The sequence below is a fragment of the Eubalaena glacialis genome, chromosome 5 (assembly GCF_028564815.1).
Source record: "Eubalaena glacialis isolate mEubGla1 chromosome 5, mEubGla1.1.hap2.+ XY, whole genome shotgun sequence".
Taxonomy (NCBI): Eukaryota; Metazoa; Chordata; class Mammalia; order Artiodactyla; family Balaenidae; genus Eubalaena; species Eubalaena glacialis.
In genome coordinates this window covers 19,720,940-19,746,274 of record NC_083720.1, presented here as the reverse complement: position 1 = coordinate 19,746,274, position 25,335 = coordinate 19,720,940, and the positions used below count along the sequence as shown (strand labels likewise).

The 25,335-nt window shown below is 36.6% G+C and overlaps 1 protein-coding gene across 1 annotated transcript in view; it reads left to right on the top strand.

Annotated features, from left to right (window-relative positions):
* Nucleotides 1-1,820: 1,820 nt before the first annotated feature.
* BLTP1 (bridge-like lipid transfer protein family member 1) overlaps nucleotides 1,821-25,335 on the top strand; it is a 192,758-nt gene continuing 169,243 nt past the window's right edge. Inside the window, exons 1-4 of the mRNA XM_061192014.1 lie at nucleotides 1,821-1,917; nucleotides 5,119-5,235; nucleotides 11,166-11,244; nucleotides 12,412-12,476. Of these exons, the coding sequence (XP_061047997.1) occupies nucleotides 1,821-1,917; nucleotides 5,119-5,235; nucleotides 11,166-11,244; nucleotides 12,412-12,476 (358 nt within the window). The remainder of the gene's footprint in view (nucleotides 1,918-5,118; nucleotides 5,236-11,165; nucleotides 11,245-12,411; nucleotides 12,477-25,335) is intronic.

The window sequence follows — 25,335 nt, the reverse complement described above, 5'->3', positions numbered from 1 at the left end:
GGTTTTAGATTATAGGTCTTTTCAAAGTGTTTTCTCTCTTTTAAAATTTTTACTTCTTCTAGTCTACAAAACTGAAAAGGGAAGAAAGAAAGCTCATGTTGTAAAAGTTAGCCTCCAAATTTTAAGTTGCTAGTTGACAGATTTTTCAAAGCCTTGAAAAATACAACATTTTTCCCAGTTTTATTGAAACATAATTGACATATAACATTGTATTAGTTTAATGTATACAACATAATGATTTGATATATGTGTATATTGCAAAATGATCACCACAGTAATTTTAGATAACATCCATCACCTCGCATAGTTACACATTGTTCGTTTTTGTGATGTGAACTTTTAAGATCTCTTAGCAACTTTCAAATATGCAATACAGTGTTGTTAACTATAGTCACCATGCTGTTCATTACACTCCCAGAACTTATTTGTCTTATAACTGGAAGTTTGTGCCCTTTGAACATCTTCAATCATTTCCGCCACCCCACGCCTTTGGCCACCACCAGTATTTTCAATATGTGAACATTTTTTACTCTCTAAGCCATAGGAAAAAAGGTTTACTGAAAAATGAAAACATTAAAAAAATTTCTCTAGCCATCTTGCCCTTAGGTTTGCATATCACTTTTAATAATAAACCTTTTATTACTGAGCTCTTCATTTTTAAAAAATGCATGTTTAATTTGCCTCTAAATTATACTGATTTCAACAATGTAGAAATATGAAATATTGTAATATCTTGTAGATAGTATCTTGCAATGTTGTCTCACCCAGTTTTTAAACTTGTTTTGTGATCTATGAAGATAGATTTTTGGCGAGTAAACAGAAAACACTTTTAAGTTGACAAGCTAACTGTACTGAATTTCATCTAGAAAGTTGTCCTCACATATTCTTCCTGTTTTAAAATCTGTTTTTCTAGTTGTTCATAAAAGTCACGTATACTGTTTGGTCTTAAGGGATTATTAACTGCATAGCTTTCTTTGTCTAGCTTCTGTTCCCCCTTTTTCTGATTTATCACAAGATAATTTTGTTATAGGTGGGTTGGGTTAGTCATGCTAATACTGTATTATCAGAGGGATAATTTTCTTGTTTCTTAGATCATAAAATCAGAACTTTCATTCCTCACTTTTTGCTCATTCTCAGTACGTACACACACACACACACACACACACACACACACACACACACACTCACTCTCTTACATACACACACACACACATACATACATTTTTCATGTCTGATCACAATTTGACATATGTTGTAATTTATCCTGAGCATCCGGTAGCAGGAGATCTGCTTACTGTCCAAACTATCCAGAGTGAATCTAAACTAGGAAGATTGTTTCTCCATGGAATAATGGGAATACACAGCTGATAGAGGTTAAGAAGGATTAATACAACTTAATATATAAATATATTATTATTAAGTAGCAGTTTTTAGGACAAGTCTAGGTGAATTTGTCTAATGTAGATGGTTAATACTTACTTCTTTATTGTTGAGATAAATATCTTAGATTAGATTTGAGAATAATTATGTCCCTCTTATTTTGAGCCAGAGTATAGTAAATGAACCTGAGTCTCTATTCATACTTAGAATGGTGAAATCAGGACATTAAAAATATGATACATTGTTTTATATTTTATGTAGAAATGTGGAGTTGTTTGTTTGTTATATTTTTGCATTCTTATTGAAGAAAGCAGAATATGATTTAATAAACTTTCACATTTATTAAATTCACCTTATTTTCCCCTTACATAGGTTAAGTTCTGAATTTAACCTTTGAACTCTTTTAGGCCTTTAGATGCTATTCTGGAAAAACTTAAGTAATGGATCAAAGGAAGAATGAGAGTATTGTTCCTAGTATCACTCAATTGGAAGATTTTCTTACAGAACACAATTCCAATGTTGTTTGGCTTCTTGTTGGTAAGTAGAATATATTTTCTTGTACTTTATTGTTTTTTGTGTATGGATTAACAACTGCCAGATTTTAAGCAGTGGTTGACTGAAGTTAGAATGCTTACAATACCATTTGTTTATTTTTTGGGGAGAAGATTTTAATCTATGCTTCTATGAATATTTGCTCTGGAAACTGCTCTGGAAGGCTGTTTTCCTTAGACTGCCTCCTTGTCTGACTTAGGAGAAGTGGGATGAGAAGAAAGACATAGCTTATCTTTCCTGTTTCAGATCAGCTCTTCCATTCCCCATCCCAACATATAAGCAAACACTTTTGTTTTATTATAAAAGTGATAAATCCTCGTGGTAAATATGTTTTTGCCTAATTAATCTTCTTATCTCTTTCCTCACTCTTTATGCACTTGACAGTGGGCTTTTCCAGTAATAAGTTTTTTTGTCTTATATTGCCGAACTTTTCTAGGTGTACACAAATAATACAAGACAGTGTATACTTAAATTGCAGAGAGAGGGAAGAAATACGAGTGAATGAATGAGTATGAACAAATAAGAAGGAGAAATACAAATAAAATACCAAGGAAGGGAGAGATTACTGTAGGCTGTTACTGCCCAGGATGTTTTGTGGAAGAATGGTGTTTGATTTGAATTTTAGCATGGGAATTAGAAAGATACAGAGAGGAAAATAGGAAGGGTAAGATGGGGTGAGAGAGGAAAGGGGGGATAATGGAAATATTTATTGAGGTAATATTTATTGAGCATCCTTTGTGTGCCACATGCCACAGGCATTTTGCATATGTTGTCTCACTTAATGCTCACAGCAGACTTATGAGGGTAGGTGTTATTTTCCTATTAACATGTTGGGGAATTGAGGCCCGTAAGGATTAATTAACTTACACAGGTTACACAGCTCTTTTTTTCTGAGTGCAGGCTTATGCTTCTTTCATGACACTGCAGGATGCATGTTAAGGTTACGGTAGAGGTGAAGTGTATATAAAGGGAATTATAATAATTCACGATTTGTAGGTAAGATTGGATTACCATTTCAACTTCAAGTTTTTTTTTTCCTAATTGACAAACATGAACTACTGTAAATTATCATTAATGAAAAATTAAAAGTAAAATGAAATGCAAAACAGTACTATGAAATATAACTTCATAAAAGCAGCATTGAAAATTACCTTTAGTTTAATTAAAGGCAGAATTCTTTCTTTTTTTCTTTTTAACATTTATTTATTTATTTTGGCTGTGCTGGGTCTTAGTTGCAGCAATCGGGATCTTCATTGCGGCATACGGGATCTTTAGTTGCAGCATGCGGACTCTTAGTTGCAGCGTGCATGCGGGATCTAGTTCCCGACCAGGGATCAAACCTGGGCCCACTGCGTTGGGAGCGTGGAGTCTTACCCACTGGACCACCAGGGAAGTTCCGGCAGAATTCTTTCTTATTTCCTATGTACCCCTTCTCCTGTCACCTTGAATTTCTCATTTTCACATTGTATACAGCTCCTTTCTTTAAGGTGAAAATAATAGCAACGACCAGAAAAACCTTGAGGGATTGTTTAATCCCTCTGTTTTACTAATGGCCTTACGCTATTGAAGGGGATGGGGGGACATGATACAATGAAAAGGCCATAATCCTCAGGTGGTTACTCTCTGGGAAAGAAGCGTACTTTCTCAGCAAATGCCTTTTGCCTTTGTGAAGGGCCCGTAACTACCTGCTCTTCACACAGTGATGTACAGTAAAAATTAATGCAAAATGACTTTAAGCTTAAAACAATGTTGTACCATCAAAATAAATGTTCAAAAGAATTGTTCTAGAAATAATTTTTATGGTCAAATCATAGTACTTGCTACCTCAAAGCTATTACCATCAATCTAAGCTACCTTGAGGAATGTTGTATTTTGACTCTCAGTGACTGCTTTGTTTTATCTATGTTAAATAATTTTTAAAAAATTTTACGAACTTAATATGATGTTGCTGAAAGGTTATACATATTAAATTGCTTTATGTTACTGTCTTAATCTAGAAAATAGTTATACTATTTAAACGGATAAGTAAAAGAAAATTTATCGAAAAATACTTTCTTGTGTTTTGTATGTTTACGAACTAGGTTTTTTGGGAATATTATAAATTTTATAAGTGACCATAAACTTTTCATGAAAAATTCATGATCAAATTTAGAATATCATTTACTGTAGTAATATTTACTGGTGTTCTTTAAAAGTAAGTTATTGTCTTATCAATTGCAGCAAAATAGTATTTGGTGGCCTATTTAATATAGATATATCTTGAAGTAGGTTAAAATTGTCACTTCTTTCCAATAGTACTTTAAAAGCGGAGACTGTTGATTTTTTTAAAAAGTGACTTTTCGGGCTTCCCTGGTGGCACAGTGGTTAAGAATCCACCTGCCAGTGCAGGGGACACGGGTTCGAGCCCTGGTCCAGGAAGATCCCGCATGCCGTGGAGCAGCTAAGCCCGTGTGCCACAACTACTGAGCCTGCACTCTAGATCCCGTGAGCCACAACTACTGAGCCCATGTGCCACAACTACTGAAGCCCGCGCGCCTGGAGCCCGTGCTCCACAACAAGAGAAGCCACCACAATGAGAAGCCCGCACCCTGCAACGAAGAGTAGCCCCCGCTCGCCACAACTAGAGAAAGCCCGTGTGCAGCAACAAAGATCCAACACAGCCAAAAATAAAATAAATAAATTTATTTTTTTTAAAAAGTGACTTTTCTATGATGTAAAAAAAACATCAGTTTTCTTTATTTTTAAGTGGACTGTATTAGGAGTGAGCTTTTAGCCTAATAAAGGTAGTTTTTTTTTTTCGTAATAATCAGAAATATGGGCTTTTTCGTCTCAGAACATCTTTGTGTATGTTTAATAACTAAAACAGTACAAAGGAGTGAAAAAGGAAACAGGAAGAAAAGGAAAGCAGTTTTACTTGAAACATTGCTTTACTTCATCGGATTGAAATCTGTGTTTTTCTGGCTAATGACTTAAAGAGAATGAAGAAAGTTGGATAAAGAATCAACTTCTGGTTTTGAAAATTCAAGTATTAAATTGTAAGAGGACATTTTACCATATGGAAGTAAATCCTCTCGTTTCTGAACATGATAAATGATCTTTCACTAACAAATTTTTATTGCGATATTAAGATGATTGAAGGAAACATACAGTGAGATCCTTTTTTTTTGCATTCTTTTCTCCCAACAGCTACCATTTTGTCCTGTGGATGGATTATTTATCTCACGTATTATAATTCTCGGAATGTTGGTCTTATTTTAACACTGGTTCTTAACAGATTATACAAGCATGGCTATATCCATATTGGTAAGTTTGAGTAATTTTTTTCTTCTGTGTAATCTTGAGATGTATATTGTAAATATGTATTTTATAAACAGATAGTAGCTTTAGAAATTTACCTTTGTTTTATGAAAGTTAAACTAATCTAACTGGAATTTCTCTCATATAGCGTATAGTTCAAGTAGAGTTGAACTACCACTTGGTTATGTCCTTTACCTCATTCTTATTTCTTAAAGTGTTTCTAAGTGGTTTTTTTTTTTTTTTTGGCTTATAAGAGATAATCATTAAAATAATTTGAAAGATCTAGACATATAAAATATGGAACTAGAAGTTTCTTAAGGTCCTACTATCCAAAGAAAATTTCTAATGCTTGATGAAGTATTACTGTTTATTTTTAAACTGATACCTAAAAAATCTATAACTGTAAGTGGAATCATCTTGTGTATTTCATTTTGTAGCCTTCTTTATTAATTTAGCTTGACTACTTATAAATGGGAAGTTTGCAAATAGATAGGAGGGTGTATTAGGAAGATATATGCCTTAGAAAGCCCTAAACCACTGGGAAAGAGGGGTGAAGGGTCAGCAAATAGAATGTTTCTGATCTTCCTTAGAGTTGAGTACCTCTTAGTGGTCAAAAATAAAACTTCTCTCAAACGTAAGTAGTCTTTCATTAATTTGAGGCAATGACTGGTTCCTGGAGTCACCCAAATTAATGGAGGAGAATGGTGAATTAGTCACTGCTTTGGGTTTTTTGTTTGTTTGTTTGTTTGTTTATACTGCAGGTTCTTATTAGTCATCAATTTTATACACATCAGTGTATATATGTCAATTCCAATCGCCCAATTCAGCACACCACCATCCCCACCCCACTGTGGTTTTCCCCCCTTGGTGTCCATACATTTGTTCTCTACATCTGTGTCTCAACTTCTGCCCTGCAAAGCGGTTCATCTATACCATTTTTCTAGGTTCCACATACATGCGTTAATATACGATATTTGTTTTTCTCTTTCTGACTTACTTCACTCTGTATGACAGTCTCTCGATCCATCCACGTCTCAATAAACGGCTCAATTTCGTTCCTTTTTATGGCTGAGTAATATTCCATTGTATATATGTACCCTACTTCTTTATCCATTCATCTGTCGAAGGGCATTTAGGTTGCTTCCATGACCTGGCTATTGTAAATAGTGCTGCAGTGAACATTGGGGTGCATGTGTCTTTTTGAATGATTTTCTGAGGATGCCCATTCTAACTGGTGTGAGGTGATACCTCATTGTAGTTTTGATTTGCATTTCTCTAATAATTAGTGATGTTGAGCATCTTTTCATGTGCTTCGTGGCCGTTTGTATGTCTTCTTTGGAGAAATGTCTATTTAGGTCTTCTGCCCATTTTTGGATTGGGGTGTTTGTTTCTTTAATATTGAGCTGCATGAGCTGTTTATATATTTTGGAGATTAATCCTTTGTCCATTGATTCGTTTGCAAATATTTTCTCACATTCTGAGGGTTGTCTTTTTGTCTTGTTTATGGTTTCCTTTGCTGTGCAAAAGCTTTGAAGTTTCATTAGGTCCCATTTGTTTATTTTTGTTTTTATTTCCATTACTCTAGGAGGTGGATCAAAAAAGGTCTTGCTGTGATTTATGTCAAAGAGTGTTCTTCCTATGTTTTCCTCTAAGAGTTTTATAGTGTCCGGTCTTACATTTAGGTCTCGAATCCATTTTGAGTTTATTTTTGTGTATGATGTTAGGGAGTGTTCTAATTTCATTCTTTTACATGTAGCTGTCCAGTTTTCCCATCACCACTTATTGAAGAGACTGTCTTCTCTCCATTGTATATCTTTGCCTCCTTTGTCATAGATTAGTTGACCATAGGTGCGTGGGTTTATCTCTGGGCTTTCTATCTTGTTCCATTGATCTATGTTTCTGTTTTTGTGCCAGTACCATATTGTCTTGATTACTGTAGCTTTGTAGTATAGTCTGAAGTCAGGGAGTCTGATTCCTCCAGCTCCGTTTTTTTCCCTCAAGACTGCTTTGGCTATTCGGGGTCTTTTGTGTCTCCATACAAATTTTAAGATGATTTGTTCTAGTTCTGTAAAAAATGCCATTAGTAATTTGATAGGGAGTGCATTGAATCTGTAGATTGCTTTGGGTAGTATAGTCATTTTCACAATATTGATTCTTCCAATCCAAGAACATGGTATATCTCTCCATCTGTTGGTATCATCTTTAATTTCTTTCATCAGTGTCTTATAGTTTTCTGCATACAGGTCTTTTGTCTCCCTAGGTAGGTTTATTCCTAGGTATTTTATTCTTTTTGTTGCAGTGGTAAATGGGAATGTTTCCATAATTTCTCTTTCAGCTTTTTCATCATTAGTGTATAGGAATGCAAGAGATTTCTGTGCATTAATTTTGTATCCTGCAACTTTACCAAATTCATTGATTAGCTCTAGTAGTTTTCTGGTGGCATTTTTAGGATTCTCTATGTATAGTATCATGTCATCTGCAAACAGTGACAGTTTTACTTCTTCTTTTCCAATTTGTATTCCTTTTATTTCTTTTTCTTCTCTGATTGCCATGGCTAGGACTTCCAAAACTATGTTGAATAATAGTGGCGAGAGTGGACATCCTTGTCTCATTCCTGATCTTAGAGGAAATGCTTTCAGTTTTTCACCATTGAGAATGATGTTTGCTGTGGGTTTGTCATAGATGGCCTTTATTATGTTGAGGTAGGTTCCCTCTATGCCCACTTTCTGGAGAGTTTTTATCATAAATGGGTGTTGAATTTTGTCAGACGCTTCTTCTGCTTCTATTGAGATGATCATATGGTTTTTCTTCTTCAATTTGTTAATATGGTGTATCACATTGATTGATTTGCATATATTGAAGAATCCTTGCATCCCTGGGATAAATCCCACTTGATCATGGTGTATGATCCTTTTAATGTGTTGTTGGATTCTGTTTGCTAGTATTTTGTTGAGGATTTTTGCATCTATATTCATCAGTGATATTGGTCTGTAATTTTCTTTTTTTGTAGTATCTTTGTCTGGTTTTGGTATCAGGGTGATGGTGGCCTCATAGAATGAATTTGGGAGTGTTCCTTCCTCTGCAATTTTTTGGAAGAGTTTGAGAAGGATGGGTGTTAGCTCTTCTCTAAATGTTTGATAGAATTCACCTGTGAAGCCATCTGGTCCTGGACTTTTGTTTGTTGGAAGATTATTAATCACAGTTTCAATTTCATTACTTGTGATTGGTCTGTTCATATTTTCTGTTTCTTCCTGGTTCAGTCTTGGAAGGTTATACCTTCCTAAGAATTTGTCCATTTCTTCCAGGTTGTCCATTTTATTGGCATAGAGTTGCTTGTAGTAGTCTCTTAGGATGCTTTGTATTTCTGCGGTGTCTGTTGTAACTTCTTCCTTTTCATTTCTAATTTTATTGATTTGAGTCCTCTCCCTCTTTTTCTTGATGAGTCTGGCTAATGGCTTATCAATTTTGTTTATCTTCTCAAAGAACCAGCTTTTAGTTTTATTGATCTTTGCTATTGTTTTCTTTGTGTCTATTTCATTTATTTCTGCTCTGGTCTTTATGATTTCGTTCATTCTGCTAACTCTGGGTTTTGTTTGTTCTTCTTTCTCTAGTTCCTTTAGGTGTAAGGTTAGATTGTTTACTTGAGATTTTTCTTGTTTCTTGAGGTAGGCTTGTATAGCTATAAACTTCCCTTTTAGAACTGCTTTTGCTGCATCCCATAGGTTTTGGATGGTCGTGTTTTCATTGTCATTTGTCTCTAGGTATTTTTTGATTTCCTCTTTGATTTCTTCAGTGATCTCTTGGTTATTTAGTAACGTATTGTTTGGTCTCCATGTGTTTGTGTTTTTTACGTTTTTTTTCCCTGTAATTGATTTCTAATCTCATAGCGTTGTGGTCAGACAAGATGTTTGATATGATTTCAATTTTCTTAAATTTACTGAGGCTTGATTTGTGACCCAAGATGTGATCTATCCTGGAGAATGTTCCATGCGCACTTGAGAAGAAAGTGTAATCTGCTACTTATGGATGGAATGTCCTATAAATATCAATTAAATCTATCTGGTCTGTTGTGTCATTTAAAGCTTCTGTTTCCTTATTTATTTTCATTTTGGATGATCTGTCCATTGGTGTAAGTGAGGTGTTAAAGTTCCCCAGTATTATTGTGTTACTATCGATTTCCTCTTTTATAGCTCTTAGCAGTTGCCTTATGTATTGAGGTGCTCCTATGCTGGGTGCATATATATTTGTAATTGTTATATCTTCTTCTTGGATTGATCCCTTGATCATTATGTAGTGTCCTGCCTTGTCTCTTGTAACATTCTTTATTTTAAAGTCTATTTTATCTGATATGAGTATAGCTACTCCAACTTTCTTTTGATTTCCATTTGCATGGAATATCTTTTTCCATCCCCTCACTTTCAGTCTGTATGTGTCCCTAGGTCTGAAGTGGGTCTCTTGTAGACAGCATATAGATGGGTCTTGTTTTTGTATCCATTCAGCAAGCCTGTGTCTTTTGGTTGGAGCATTTAATCCATTCACGTTTAAGGTAATTATCGATATGTATGTTCCTATGACCATTTTCTTAATTGTTTTGGGTTTGTTTTTGTAGGTCCTTTTCTTCTTTTGTGTTTCCCACTTAGAGAAGTCCCTTTAGCATTTGTTGTAGAGCTGGTTTGGTGGTGCTGAATTCTCTTAGCTTTTGCTTGTCTGTAAAGCTTTTGATTTCTCCATCGAATCTGAATGAGATCCTTGCTGGGTAGAGTAATCTTGGTTGTAGTTTCTTCCCTTTCACCACTTTAAGTATATCATGCCACTCCCTTCTGGCTTGTAGAGTTTCTGCTGAGAAATCAGCTGTTAACCTTATGGGAGTTCCCTTGTATGTTATTTGTCATTTTTCCCTTGCTGCTTTTAATAATTTTTCTTTGTTTTTAATTTTTGCCAATTTGATTGCTATGTGTCTCGGCGTGTTTCTCCTTGGGTTTATCCTGTATGCAATTCGCTGCGCTTCCTGGACTTGGGTGGCTATTTCCTTTCCCATGTTAGGGAAGTTTTCGACTATAATCTCTTCAAATATTTTCTCGGGTCCTTTCTCTCTCTCTTCTCCTTCTGAGACCCCTATAATGCGAATGTTGTTGCGTTTAATGTTGTCCCAGAGGTCTCTTAGGCTGTCTTCATTTCTTTTCATTCTTTTTTCTTTATTCTGTTCCACAGCAGTGAATTCCACCATTCTGTCTTCCAGGTCACTTATCTGTTCTTCTGCCTCAGTTATTCTGCTATTGATTCCTTCTAGTGTAGTTTTCATTTCAGTTATTGTATTGTTCATCTCTGTTTGTTTGTTCTTTAATTCTTCTAGGTCTTTGTTAAACATTTCTTGCATTTTCTTGATCTTTGCCTCCATTCTTTTTCCGAAGTCCTGGATCATCTTCACTATCATTATTCTGAATTCTTTTTCTGGAAGGTTGCCTGTCTCCACTTCATTTAGTTGTTTTTCTGGGGTTTTATCTTGTTCCTTCATCTGGTATATAGCCCTCTGCCTTTTCATCTTGTCTGTGTTTCTGTGAATGTGGTTTTTGTTCCACAGGCTGCAGGATTGTAGTTCTTTTTGCTTCTGCTGTCTGCCCTCTGCACTGCTTTGGGTTTATTTAATGGCTGTGCGTAATTAAGGGAATTATCCATAGGAAGCAGCTGTTTAAACTAATGTTCTCATACGGTTATTTAGTAGCTCCATTCATAGTGATGATATGTATGGCAGTTTTTGTTATAGTTGAGGGAAAAATGTTAGAAAGTTAGTAAGGCTTTAAGGATATCTGGAAGGGAGTAGGGAGAGAACATTTAATTATTGAGTAAATTAATTGCGAAGAGCATTTCAAGCTTTAAGGGCTCTACTGTCTTTCAAAACAATTATAGTAATTGCTGTTATTTTTTTCCTACAACAGGCTCCTTTTCTTTCTCTGTTCTTTCTGGAAAAGTCATGGTTCGTGAAATCTATTACATTACAGAAGACATGTCTATTAGGTAAGAATAAATAAATAAATGAGGACCCATCGTAAACAAATTTGAAATATTACAAAATTCTTTTTGATTATGATACTGTATTGAATATGACTTGCTTTTTCATATTAGAAATGTTGGCCTTTTCAAATAAAATCATAAATCAAAAATCATTTTCTTCAGTGACTCATACTTGGTGAATTGATTTTTTTAAATGTTTCTATCAGTGGATTAATTTAGCTAAGGTTTAAGCTGGCAAAATATTATAGAATAGCAGCTTATGGAAATGAATAATCTTATATCATCCCTAGTTTTAAAAATTGAGCCATTAGATTACCTGACCATTTTTGTTGTAGAATTCATTGTGGTCATTTGTTATGTAAGCAAGGATCGGAGACGTTGATAACTCTCATCCATTAGTTCCTTTGTATAGATAGTCAGTTTTTAGAATTATTTAGCATTTATTAGCATTTCTAATTTTACCTTAAGGAGGAAATGAAATCTGAATATAATAAGAAATGATAGTTCATATGTTTGATATATTCTGTCGTCTATAAGCCTTGAAAGAAAAGCTTACTCTTAATTTTGTGATTTGCTTAAAATTTGTTACTTAGATAAAACTTGAAGATATGGAATTAGTTGAGAGGTGCTAGGGTTTGGCAGCCCTCATACCTCACTTATAACGGAGAGGTAACTTCTTTGTGAGTCTAAAATTATTTCCAAGTTAAAAGTAAAAAGTAAAAGTTAGGCTATAATTCCATCCTTCTGGGATATGAAGTGTTGTATCATTATTGAAATGAAAGAAAATCTTTAAATGTTTTCCCTTAGTGTGCTAATATCCCCGTTTGAAGATTTGGCTTTTAGTTTATATAATTTTAACTCCTTTTTTAAAGTTTAAAAATTAAAAATTTAAATTTAAAAAAGAAAAAGTTTTTTCTGTTAACACTTTATTTTCCTGTTAAATGTAATCTGGTATAACAGTTTGCCTAAATAGAAGAATCCAAGAGCTTTGCAAATCTTCTTTTCCTTTCTTAACTGGAAGATTATGAAACATCTTGGTATGCTAGTGTCCTGTTGAAAATTTTGTGTATTTCCTTATTATCAATTGCCTGCCTTTTATAATAACTAATTAAGAAATGAGTTAGGTAAATTGTTACTTAAGCTTTCATTTCTGTAATTTATCTTTCTTAGAATTCAAGATGGATTTATAATTTTTCGGTGGTGGAAAATGTATAACCCAAAGCAGAAGCAACATGGTGAGCTTTCATTTTTTCATGTGTTTCAAATCTTCAATCATATAATCAGAATTTTCATTTGTAGATATTGGAATGTCTCACATTTTGTAATAGATAAAAGTATTTTTAAAAGCTTTGGAGTTTACAGAACTGATTTTAATACCCCCTTGGCTGCAAATCCTTCAGCAGCTTTCCTCTTGCATGGTTAAATTTAGTTTCTTTAGCCTATTATTTATTTAGGGTTATTCTCAGTATGACCCTTACCCACATTTCCACCCTTACCTCCTATTACATCTATGGACTTAATCCCATACTGTGGTTAGAGTGGCCTTCCTAGCACTCTTTAATCATTCTACTAAGACGCTTCTCTTACTTTTCAGCTTCTTTGACTTTATTTATACTTTTACGTGACATTGTGACTAATTCTCATTTATCTACTATGGTAAGGATGAGCAGAAAAGAGGAAATGCAGACTTTGACTCTCTTCTGGTTCTGCTGTTTATCATCAGAATTTTCTCTCAGAATATTGTCCTCAAATCTTCATTTCACAACTGTAGGTGTTCCTGTCTGTGAATGTACCCTTCCTTCTCTACATTAACCACACCAGTGGCCTCAAGGAGAGTAGACCTTGTCTTTACTTTCTAGAATATTGATTCTCAAACATTTTTGATCTCAGGAACCTATTAACATTGTTCTAAATTATTGAGGATTCCAAAGAGCTTTTATTTATGTAAGTTATATCTATTTATATTTACTGCATTCAAAATTAAGCCTGATCATTATAGAAACATTTTTATTTCATTAAAAATACCTATCATAAATCCATTACATATTAAAATAAACAACAAATTTATGAAGAATAACTTTTCCAAAGCAAAAAAATTAGTGAGAAGAGTGACACTGTTTTATATTTTACTAATATTTTAAATATCCTAATGGAAGATAATTGAATTCTCACCTCTGCTTTTATATTCAGTTTGTTGTACCATATACTTCATGTAGCCTTTAAAAAACTCCATTGTCCACTCATGGGAGAATGAGAAAAAGTCAAACATCTTAGTATAATACTATCAAAATAATTCTGACTTTGTGGTCCTCCAGAAAGGGTTTCAGTATCTCTCCAGAGGTCCCTGGACCATACTTTGGTAACTACAGAGATTTTAAGTGGGGCCTGGGAGTGTAAGGTCAAAAGAGGATGAAACCCCTCCACCTTTTCTTAGCGATGAAGACCTCTGTTTCTGGCACCCCGCTGAGATTCTGAAATGGTAGTTGGTTCTGTATAACTTTGGAACTTTCCAATTAAATGTTGGTTTTGTGTGTGTGTGTGAGCTCATCTAGGAATCTTACCATCGTATATAACTTGTTTGTATAGGAAAATAGATTTAAAGTTCCAAAAGTTTTAAAACTTATCAAAACTTTGAGCTATCCTAAATTACTTTTAGATTTTGCTGTTGTTTCACCGTTGTTTAGTCTTTTTTTAAACTGTCATTTCCTTGCTCCCGCGTATCTTTTGCCTCTCCTATATAATACGTAATAATGTACTCTACCTTGAGAAGGTTGGCATTAGTTGGTTACAGTTTGACATCTGAAGAGGTAATGAAATCAGAATGATTAGAAGAAATAATGGCAAATTTCATGTCTGGAAAACGTTTTCTAAAAATTAGAGTTGTACATTAGATAATTTTGAACAGAGGCTGAGTGACTTCGTATGATAAAAGTATTCTGTGGGACTTTGGAATAGGCTTTTTGCAGTCTCTCATCTGTGATTGAGAATGGCTGGCTGTATGTTATTACCAGTCTTTAGTCTGTGATTTTAGAATATCAGTTGTTAAACCAACCTTTTTACCTCTTTTCTTAGCATTTACTAGAAGCATTCTCACAGGAAAAAAAAAGCGTTCTTTAGATATTATGTTAGTGCATTGGGAATCTTTTAAGTTTTGACTTTTTATGAAATCTGAATAAATTCAAAATTTTGAGTCACTTTCCTACACTGTTAACCATGTTAAATGTTGTGGAGAGAATTTTCTTGACTTTTTTTTTTTATTTGTAAGTCTTAAAGGTGGCAGTTAAGTAAAGATATCTTACACTTTAGAGATGGTTAAAGCTCATTCCTGAGAGCCAAGTTCCTTTGAGCTCGGTCCCAGCTTCTAACACATTTACTTAACTTTGCGCAGGCCCAGTATTTCTGCCTCTGATTTAGTTTGAAAAGTCCATCTAGTTTGTCCCTTAGAGATAGATTACTTTAGGAGAATATTTTTCCTCAGCACGTCATGCTTCTTTTAATCTTGTAGTCTATTTGTTAGGTGACTTGCTGTTTTGACTTAATCTTTTTTTTTTCTCTTTACATGTTTAGTTAACATAAGCTTTGTTGTTAACAAGGTTACAATGGAGCTGAAACAAAAGTTCTCTTCATTTATATAGCTTGTTTGTGATTAAAAAAACCTATTTGTATATTTATATTAGGAATTTTATTCCCAATTTTTTTTTTTTTTTTTTAGTGTTTTAAAATATTCATGTGAACTGATAAAGCTGAAGGGGGTGGTGGGGTGAGGAAGCCCATTCGGCCTTAGGGCACCTCCACCCCATGCTCTTTACCCCAGGATTCCAAGGAACACAGTTAGGAAACAACCAATTTTTCTCAAAATCTGTTACCAATTTGGAAACAATTAATGTTCTCAAAACCCCTCATTTGGCAGATGGAAAATCAGAAACTACTGTGATTATAGCTGGTAAAATCGGGACAGAAACCCAGGTCTGCTAACTTCCAGTCTAGTGCTTCTTATATTTATAAAACAACTTTGTCAAATGTGGCCCAAGAAGGTTCCTTAGCGATTCTTATGGATAAACACTGATCACAACTTACGGGGAGGAATGAAGTCCTTTGCAGTATCCAGAGGCAACTGCACGACTTAAACTAAGCCTACTGCAATTGCCCATTTCAGAATTTTCTTTGACACGGGGAATACCATCCTAAATTGTTTATAGTCTTTTTTTTTTTTTTTGAAGAAAGTAATCATTTTATCATGAAATGTAACATCTCCTTAAAGTGGATTGCTATTCACCAAAACACATGGATGAGGGTCAAGAGTAACTGACCCAAGTTCTTTAGGAAAGAGGTAACTTTTGATAAAAAACTTTACCTAGTTGAACAGATTTTTATTTTGAATTCACTTTACTGATGATTGTGTTAAGTTGGAGTGGGGGATAAAAAAAAGAGGTGCTATCCAAATCTACTTGCGGGAATACATGCATACAAACAATTGTAATTAAAGAAAAAATGGAGCAATGAGTGTGTGTTGAGGAAAAATACTGAGAACCATCTTCAAAGTTGGTCCATACCAACTTTGGTATGGACCACTTGGTGTGGTCCCAGCTGGTTCATGGTTTGATGATGTTGAAAGTTCTGCCCATTGGTCAAGAAGCAGAATGGTAGATGGAGGGCTGTTGTGAAAGTTCCATCTCTTAGGCAACATGCTTGATGATGACAGTGAGTAGGATTGTGTCATGCAGAGGCGGAGTGGAAGGGAGGGTAGCTCAGATGGAATAACTGGTTTGACCAGTGGCAATAAGGTTGGAAAACGGGTGTGTTTAGGAATTAACAACTCCATTTGGTGGTAAATATAAGGTAAAGGAATAATAGGGGATAATTTGGAAGCTGTGTTATGGAGGATATTGAACACCTGGCAGCCACTGCCATGAAAGGTTTTTGGGCAGGGGAGTGATATGAACTTAGCTCATTTCAAAGAATATAGCAAAATGTAATCACTACTTGAGATGCATAACCCAAGACTATTATAAATAGCTCAAATATTAGCCCTTCCTTGACTGGCTCTCCCCTGTCATTTCTTTGTGTCTTGAATTCTTTTTGTCACTCTTAATGTTAACATAAATTTGTGTCTCTGTTCTCCCTCTGTAATTGTCCATAATGTAGAACAGAAATATTATCATAATTTTTGGATATTTTATGTTTTTCTTAATAGTGAATAACATTTAAATTATTTTTTCTAAATTATTGTGTCTCATTTTTTTTTATGCCAGCGGTTTGCAGTAGAAAAAAGATTTCACCCCTCCATTTTACAGTGATGTTAAAAGTTGGTAGACGTTATCAGTTATCACTTTTATAATTCTAATTATTTGCTCATAGTTTTACCTACATTTAAAAATTTAAATGTATGTGCTCATGAATAGCACAGCTTTGGTGAACGGTCAAAGAAGTTTCTCTTTCTATGCTTTTAAAAGATATTCTCTGTTGTAAAGGATGACATTCTTAACAATGTGCTCACAGTTACACCCTTCAGAGGTAAAGACACAATGCCAAATAGCAGTGCAGGAATAAGCAGTTTGGTCTAAGTACATTATTAGTCTAGCATTTATAAGGGACAGAATTTATCAATAGAATATAGTGTAGAGGAATGAATAGGCTGCAAAGTAAGCTTTTGATAAAAAGTTGGACAATATTATGGAATACAGGTTAAAATAGTGAGCTATATTCAGTAGCAAGACCTTACATTCTGGATATTACTTCTTGCTGATTAAGGGAAGATCCATGTGCTTTGACAGTTAACCAAGTAGGAAGTAGAGGTGATTGATGTTTCTTGGTGGAAAATTTAGAAGCCTAACTGGGGCATGTGCCTGAGAAGATACATGGCCACTAGCCTTACAAGGAGATAGGCCCCATTGGTGGGTAGGACCAAAATTTTCATTAGGAAGTTTTAGAGCTGCTCTATTAGGAGAAAAGAGGTGTGTTAAGTGCTGAAACTACTATGCCATAGAGCTTGGTTGGGATAATTTAAGCCAGGAGCAGATTTAAAGTTGTTACGTGTCCAGTTTAACCCTTTAAAAAAGAGAAAACAGAACACATCTAATTCGTTTACCATAGAGTTTGTTGTAAAATATGCCCTAGGTCATGAATTAGTGATCTGTTATAGATGGTTCTTGGCTAAAGGCCACTTAATGAGGATATCAGTCAAAAATCTTTATTTTTAGGATATTTAATTTTAAGGGATTCTTTTGGAAAATAAATAGCAGGGCCAGTTACCTCTTAATATGTGGTGATATATCATAGTGTTTAAATTCATACTAGTCTGACAAACTAGGCATGCATCCTTCTTATCCAGAGGAATTCTTGGGCTGTTAAGAAGCGAAAGGATGATGGTAAAGTATGTCCCTTTCTGTTATTTTGTTGCTTAGAAGTTTTAGCCTAATATAATCTAGTACTTTTAAATTTGTGGCATCTAGATCTTGTTTGTTAAATACATAAAGGAAATAAAAATCCCTGAACAGTTTTTAAAAGGTCAGCAGACTATTTTGTCTTTGTGCTAAGTATCGATTCTAAGTATTACAAGGCTTTGTCAGCACATCTGCACTTTAGATTTTTTACTGCAAATAACATGTGTCCCAATTATATAATTAAATAAGTGCCCTTTTCCCGATTTCCCTTCGGAAAACAAGAAGTCTCAATTAGCTGTTTGCTCAGGAGACTTAAGCTGTTCTACAACATTCATTTACTTTTTTCCTCCGTAAATTAACTGCTTGTTAAGAGCGCTTTATGTCTATACTTCTATCTATTGGGTATTTTATTAACAAATGAGTTTGGGAAGCCCATTATGTGAATGTTAGATGACAAGGAGTATGAGAAAGAGAAGATTTCTGCCTTCAAGGGTAGAGCAGTGTTAATGTAGAGAGAAGATTTAAAAGAGCCAGTTGATTATACCTTTCTTAAATTATGTATAAATTAAAGTTTTCCCTTTGACTCCCAGTGTCATCAGAATGAATGAAACCTAAAAACTGCTTTTAAAATTTCCAAGAGAGATAAATGTCAGTGAGAAATCTAGTGTTACCAGAATTTAACAATTAAATACTACATTTAAGTTTTGACTGTTGATCAATTTTTTTTTTTATAAAATGCAAAGAAATAACTGGACCCGTTTCGTACATTTCTGTTTTCAGGGATTAATAACTTTTTTGCTTTTGAAATAGTCATTACATTTATTAATATAATTGATAAGTAATTTTATTTTGTGGTTAAGAACCTATTTAGAGACCTGGATTCTAGTCTACTTCCTAGTTATATAATCTTGGGCTCTGACTGCTAGGGTTGTTGTGAGGATTAAATGAGATTATATGAGTAAAGTACCTAGAACAGTACCTGGAACATAGCAACTGTTCAATAGAGGTGAGCTGCTTTTGTTATTATGATGAACATTATGTCACATTATGAAATGAAAAATTATTTAAAAAGAAGAGAATTCAGTACAAATCAAAAGTGAATACATAATTTATATGACTAGTAAGAATTTGACCTGCAAAGGCAAGGGAACTAGCTAGTATTTTTGGTATACAACAATCCTACAGGTAGGCAGAGGTATTCTCATTTTATAGATGAGAAAAATGAGGCTCAGGGTGGTTAAGGTACTTGCCTTAGGTCACAGCATTTGTAAATAATGTTACAGGAATCCAATCTTATATCCTTTTACTGTTTATTTGCTACCTTTTTCTAATTCCTGGAGAATCTAGTGTAGGATTCCCCAACTTTCTTTTTTCCCCCCCAAAAAAGCTGTATATGTGTGTTGCTGAAATTAGGCCTCTGTACACTGGTGCTGGATTAAATCTCAGACAGAGTTTTGGAGGAAGTAGAAAGAAATAGCTTTATTGCTTTGCCAGGCAAAGGGGGCCACAGCGGGCTAATGTCCTCAAGACTGTGTGTTCCACCCTGGAGCGGGTAGTGAGGAATCTTATAGTGTTCAAGGAGCAGAGTGTCATTAGCTTGTGGACATTCTTCTCATTGGTTGGTGGTGAGGTAATGGGGCGTCAGCATCATCAGCCTTCTGGTTCCAATCTGTCTGGGGTCTGTGTGCTTGTGGGCAGCATGCAGATAATTTCTTCCACCTGATGGGGGTTTCAGTATCTGCAAAACAGCTCAAAGGACATGGCTCAGAATATTATCCGTAGTCCTTGAGGAAGAACTAAAGGTCCTTGACTTTGTTTAATGGCTAAAGTATTATTATTTTGTCTTGCTTGACTATTTCCCTTTCTTTCTGCATTTTCTCACTTCTTTGATTAAATTTATTCTTTGACTAAAGTTTTTCTAGAGACAAAAGCCAGGCAGAGGACATGGGTGGCTCTCTATTCTGAGAAGGTCTCACAGGGTCCTTCTCAGTTACGTGTGTGTTTGGGTGTGCATGCATGTACTCACATGTCTATATGTGAGAGATACATGCCTTTGAAACCTATCTGTCCTTCGGTAGAGTGCTCATCTATCTGTTAGGGGAGGTGTTTATTTATGAGGATGTGCCCTGTTGATCTGGGAAGGTATCCCTGTCTATTTGTGGGGTACCTCTGCATGTGGGCACTGTATGTGCATACTTACCTCTGTGAGGGTGATGCTATGAGTACTGAATACGCTAGTATAGTAGTACTTGTATGCATGCATCTGCATGTATGGCTCTGTGAGAGTATATGTATGTATGTGTTTGTCTTTGTGAGTGGTTCTGTGTTTGAATGCTTAAGTGAGTGCATGCCCCCCTCTGTATATGTGTGCTCACCTGTGTGTATGTGCTTTTTCCTATGTTTCTGTCTCTATGGGTGTGCTCTTGGGCCACCTTTTTGCATCTATGTTTGTTGGGATAGGGGTTGAGGGATGGAGAGGGAATTGCCATATGGAATATTCCTGGGGATGGCAGAAAGCTGGGATTATTGACAGAAAAGATCCTGGGCAAAGACTCTGAAGAGAATAAGGCCATGTAAGCTTGGAGATCAACCAGGCTTGGAGATCTGATTTACTGTTTAATCACATAGCTTGCTGGCTGGAATATTAGTAATACAGGTGAAACAAATAGAAGCAATAGAACAAAGAAGTTGAGTGTGAACTCAGCTAAATCTCTCTATTTAAAAATATGAAACCAAAAGCTGCTTTTAAAATGCTTATAGATTCACTATTTGTTCAGTATTTTTCTAAAGTGATTTTTGGAAGGAAAAGAGTGGTCTAGGCATTTTGTTCAATCTTACTTAAAATTTAAAAGCCCATTTATTATTTCTGTTTAAGGATTTAACATATTTATTGAGCCCCTTCTACATACCAGGCACTGTTTTAGGCAACCCGGGATAGAAGAGTGAACACAAAAGGAAAAAATCATCTCTAATGGAGTTTACATTCTAGTTGGGGGAGGTGACAATCAATAATAAATAATACAAAAAAAAAAAAAGTTGGGAACATGGGTAGGGATTGTTGAGGGGATCTTGCATTGTTTTAGTATTAAGTGTTTATCAGTGTTTTCAAAATACTTTCAGAGATTAATACCTTTATCTTTGTACCTTGTTGTCTTTAGTAAGTTAATGTAGCCATATTCTTTCGTCTCAGTTATATTGAAAGAAGAGAATCAGTTGTGCATGTCCAGCAAGTTGAAGACCAAATTGAGAGTAATCCTGTTTCCATTTTTATACAGTCATCATTTGTTTATTCATCACTGCTGATCCAATTAGGAGCAAGTCCAGACTCTTGATTTTCCCCATTGCTCCTTCTGTAGCTCATCCACTGGCCTTCATAGTATATTCCTAATGATCAAGGCGTTTGTATTCAGGGATCATGATCAAGTGTTCCAAAAGTAAATTTGAAAACAAATGACTTAAATGAGTTTTGAGGTAAATTTTGATTGAGTTGTTTATGACCTTGAAGACTTGTATAATAATTAATTCCTACTTGTATAGATCAAAGTGGGAATAGAAAAATAACCTACTTTGCATTTATTATGCTTCCACATGTTGGGTTTCCAAAAAGTCTTAGATCTATTTGTTTGAGGATATTTTTGTTTTACTTAGGAGTATGATTTGTGGTAAGATGCTCTGTTCCTCTTTCATACAAATGAGCCCTACTATGTACTAAGAATTGTTCTAGGCACCAGAGATACAATAGTGAATAAAACAAGTTTTTTCTCTTAAAGAGCTTGCTTCATTCTGAATTCTTGCTTGGGAAGGATTCAGATAATTAACGAGTAAATATATGTAGCATCAAGGAGTGAGTGAGGAAAATATGGCATTGAGGAAAATATGGCATTGAGGAAAATCAGAGTAGGGTCAGTAGAGTAGAGAGTGCTGTTTTGCAGGGAGGGTGCTGTGTACATAGGGAAGTCGGGAGAGGCTTCATTGATAGGGGATAGTTAAACAGAAACATGAAGCAAGTTAAGGAAATGAGTTATTGTGACTATCTGGGGGAAGGACATTTCCTGGTTGTTCAGGTCCTGGTTTATAACCAAAATGGAGGCCAATTTACTGGAGGGAGGACTAGAAGGGGGGAGAAGAGTTATTGTGAATATCTGGGGGAAGGACATTTCCTGGTTGTTCAGGTCCTGGTTTATAACAAAAATGAGGCCAGTTTACTGGAGGGAGGACTAGAAGGGGAGAAGAGTGCAGATCCTATAGGATTTTATAGGTCATTTTTAAAGGAACTTGGTATCAATGAGAGAGGAGACCATCAGAAAATTAGGGAACAGGAGAGTGACATGATTTTACTTAGGGTTTTTGAAAGATCTGGCCAATATGTAAAGCACAGGCATAAGGGAAATAAGGGCAGAAGCAGGGAGACTAGTTAGGAGGCTGTTGTGTTAAAACAGGTGCCGGTTGATGGTGACTTGGGCCAGAGTGGTGAGGAGTGGTTTCTGGATATATGTTGAAATAAAAGCTGACAGGATTTGCTGATAATATCTGGGACAAGAAAGAAAGAGAGCAGTCAAATATTTTGGCCTGAGCAATGGAAAAGATTGACTTGCTTTTGATAAGGTGGGGAATATTGTGGAGTAGGTTTGGGTGGGAAAATCGGGTGTTTGGTTGGATATGTCAAGTGCGTGATGCCTGTTAGACATCAAGTTGGAGATATTTGAGTAGGCTGCTGGATATTTGACCCTGACATTTTGAGAAGAGGTCATGAATGTTTACTGTAGAAAGGTTTAAAACCTAATGAGTGATAAAGTTTGATTTACTTATTTAAAAATGATAATGATATTTATAACTATTAAGTCTTAGAATACTTCATATGTATTAAAAAAAAAGTGTGTTTCTTATTTTTATTTTAATTTTAAGAATTTGACCTACAGCAAGAAAAAGGGGAACACACTTTATGTAATAGCTTAGGGGATCGTCTTAGCTTTTATCCATTTGATAAATCTGAAGAAATAGGAGAGAGAACATAGGTCAAGAGCTATCTAAAAAGTATAAGAAAAGTTACAGCTCTTAAACATTAGTTTTTTGGAGGCAAGATGGCGGAAGAGTAAGACGCGGAGATCACCTTCCTCCCCACAGATACATGAGAAATACATCTACACGTGGAACTGCTCCTACAGAACACCCACTGAACGCTGGCAGAAGACGTCAGACCTCCCAAAAGGCAAGAAAATCCCCACGTACTTGGGTAGGGCAAAAGAAAAAAGAAATAACAGAGACAAAAGAATAGGGATGGGACCTGCACCAGTGGGAGGGAGCTGTGAAGGAGGAAAGGTTTCCACACACTAGGAAGCCCCTTCGTGGGCAGAGACTGCGGGTAGCAGAGGGGGGAAGCTTCGGAGCCACGGAGGAGAGCGCAGCCACATTGGTGCGGAGGGCAAAGCGGAGATTCCCGCACAGAGGAGCGGTGCCGACCAGCACTCACCAGCCCGAGAGGCTTGTCTGCTCAGCCGCCGGGGCGGGCGGGGCCTGGGAGCTGGGGCTCGGGCTTCGGTGCTAGCCGGGAGGGAGTCCGGGAAAAAGACTGCAGCTGCCAAAGAGGCAAGAGAATTTTTCTTGCCTCTTTGTTTTGCGGCGCGCAAGGAGAGGGGATTCAGAGCGCCGCCTAAACGAGCTCCAGAGACGGGCGCGAGCCGCGGCTATCAGCGCGGATCCCACAGCAACAGGGACGCAGAGGGAAAAACGGAGAGATTCCCGCACAGAGGCTCGGCGCCGAGCAGCACTCACCAGCCCGAGAGGCTTGTCTGCTCACCCGCCGGGGCGGGCGGGGGCTGGGAGCTGAGGCGCGGGCTTCGGTCGGATCCCAGGGAGAGGACTGGGGTTGGCTGCGTGAACACAGCCTGAAGGGTCTAGTGCACCACAACTAGCCGGGAGGGTGCACGAGAAAAAGTCTGCAGCTGCCGAAGAGGCAGGAGACTTTTTCTTGCCTCTTTGTTTCGCGGCGTGCAAGGAGAGGGGATTCAGAGCGCCACTTAAACGAACTCCAGAGACGGGCGCGAGCCGCGGCTATCAGCGCGGACCCCAGAGACGGGCATGAGACGCTAAGGCTGCTGCTGCCGCCACCAAACAGCCTGTGGGCGAGCACAGGTCATTCTCCACACCGCCCCTCCCGGGAGCCTGTGCAGCCCGCCACGGCCAGGCTCCCGTAATCCGGGGACAACTTCCCCGGGAGAGCGCACGGCGTGCCTCAGGCTGCTGCAACGTCACGCCGGCTTCTGCCGCCGCAGGCTCGCCCCGCCTCCTCCGTACCGCTCCCTCCCCCCGGCCTGACTGAGCCAGAGCCCCCAAATCATCTGCTCCTTTAACCCCGTTCTGTCTGGGCGGGGAACAGACGCCCTCAGGGGACCTACATGCAGAGGCGGGTCCAAATCCAAAGCTGAACCCCGGGAGCTGTACGAACAGAGAAGAGAAAGGGAAATCTCTCCCAGCAGCCTCAGAAGCAGCGGATTAAAGCTCCACAAACAACTTGATGTGCCTGCATCTGTTGAATACCTGAATAGACAATGAATCATCCCAAATTTAGGAGATGGACTTTGGGAGCAGGATATATTAACTTTTCCCCTTTTCCTTTTTTTTGTGAGTGTAGATGTGTATGCTTCTGGGTGAGATTTTGTCTGTATAGCTTTGCTCTCACCGTTAGTCCTAGGGTTAGGTCCGACCGTTTTTTTTTTTTTTTTTTGGCTTAAAAAATTTTTTTTTCCCCTAATAAATGTTTTCTTAATAATTTTTTCCTTATTTTCTATTTTTAAAAAAAATTTTTAATAAGTTTTTTCATATTTTTATTTAAAAAAATTTTTTTTTTAATAAATTTTTTCTAAATAATTTTTTTCTTATTTTTAGTATGAAAAATTAATAAATCTATTTTTAAAAATTAAAAAAATTTTTTTTCTTAATAAATTTACTCTTAATAATTTTTTTTCTTATTTTTTATTATAATTGCTTTATTTTATTTTATTTTATCCTCTTTTTTTCTTTCTTTCCATTTTTTCTCCCTTTTATTCTGAGCCGTGTGGATGAAAGGCTCTTGGTGCTCCAGCCAGGCATCAGGGCTGTGCCTCTGAGGTGGGAGAGCCAACTTCAGGACACTGGTCCACAAGAGACCTCCCAGCTCCACGTAATACCAAACGGCGAAAATCTCTCACAGATCTCCATCTCAACATCAAGACCCAGCTTCACTCAACGACCAGCAAGCTACAGTGCTGGACACCCTATGCCAAACAACTAGCAAGAGAGGAACACAGCCCCATCCATTAACAGAGAGGCTGCCTAAAATCATAATAAGGCCACAGACACCCCAAAACACACCACCAGACGTGGACGAACCCACCAGAAAGACAACATCCAGCCTCATCCACCAGAACACAGGCACTAGTTCCCTCCACCAGGAAACCTACACAACCCACTGAACCAACCTTAACCACTGGGGACAGATACCAAAAACAACGGGAACTACGAACCTGCAGCCTGTGAAAAGGAGACCCCAAACACAGTAAGATAAGCAAAATGAGAAGACAGAAAAACACACAGCAGATGAAGGAGCAGGGTCAAAACACACCAGACCTAACAAATGAAGAGGAAATAGGTAGTCTACCTGAAAAAGAATTCAGAATAATGATAGTAAGGATGATCCAAAGTCTTGGAAATAGAATAGACAAAATGCAAGAAA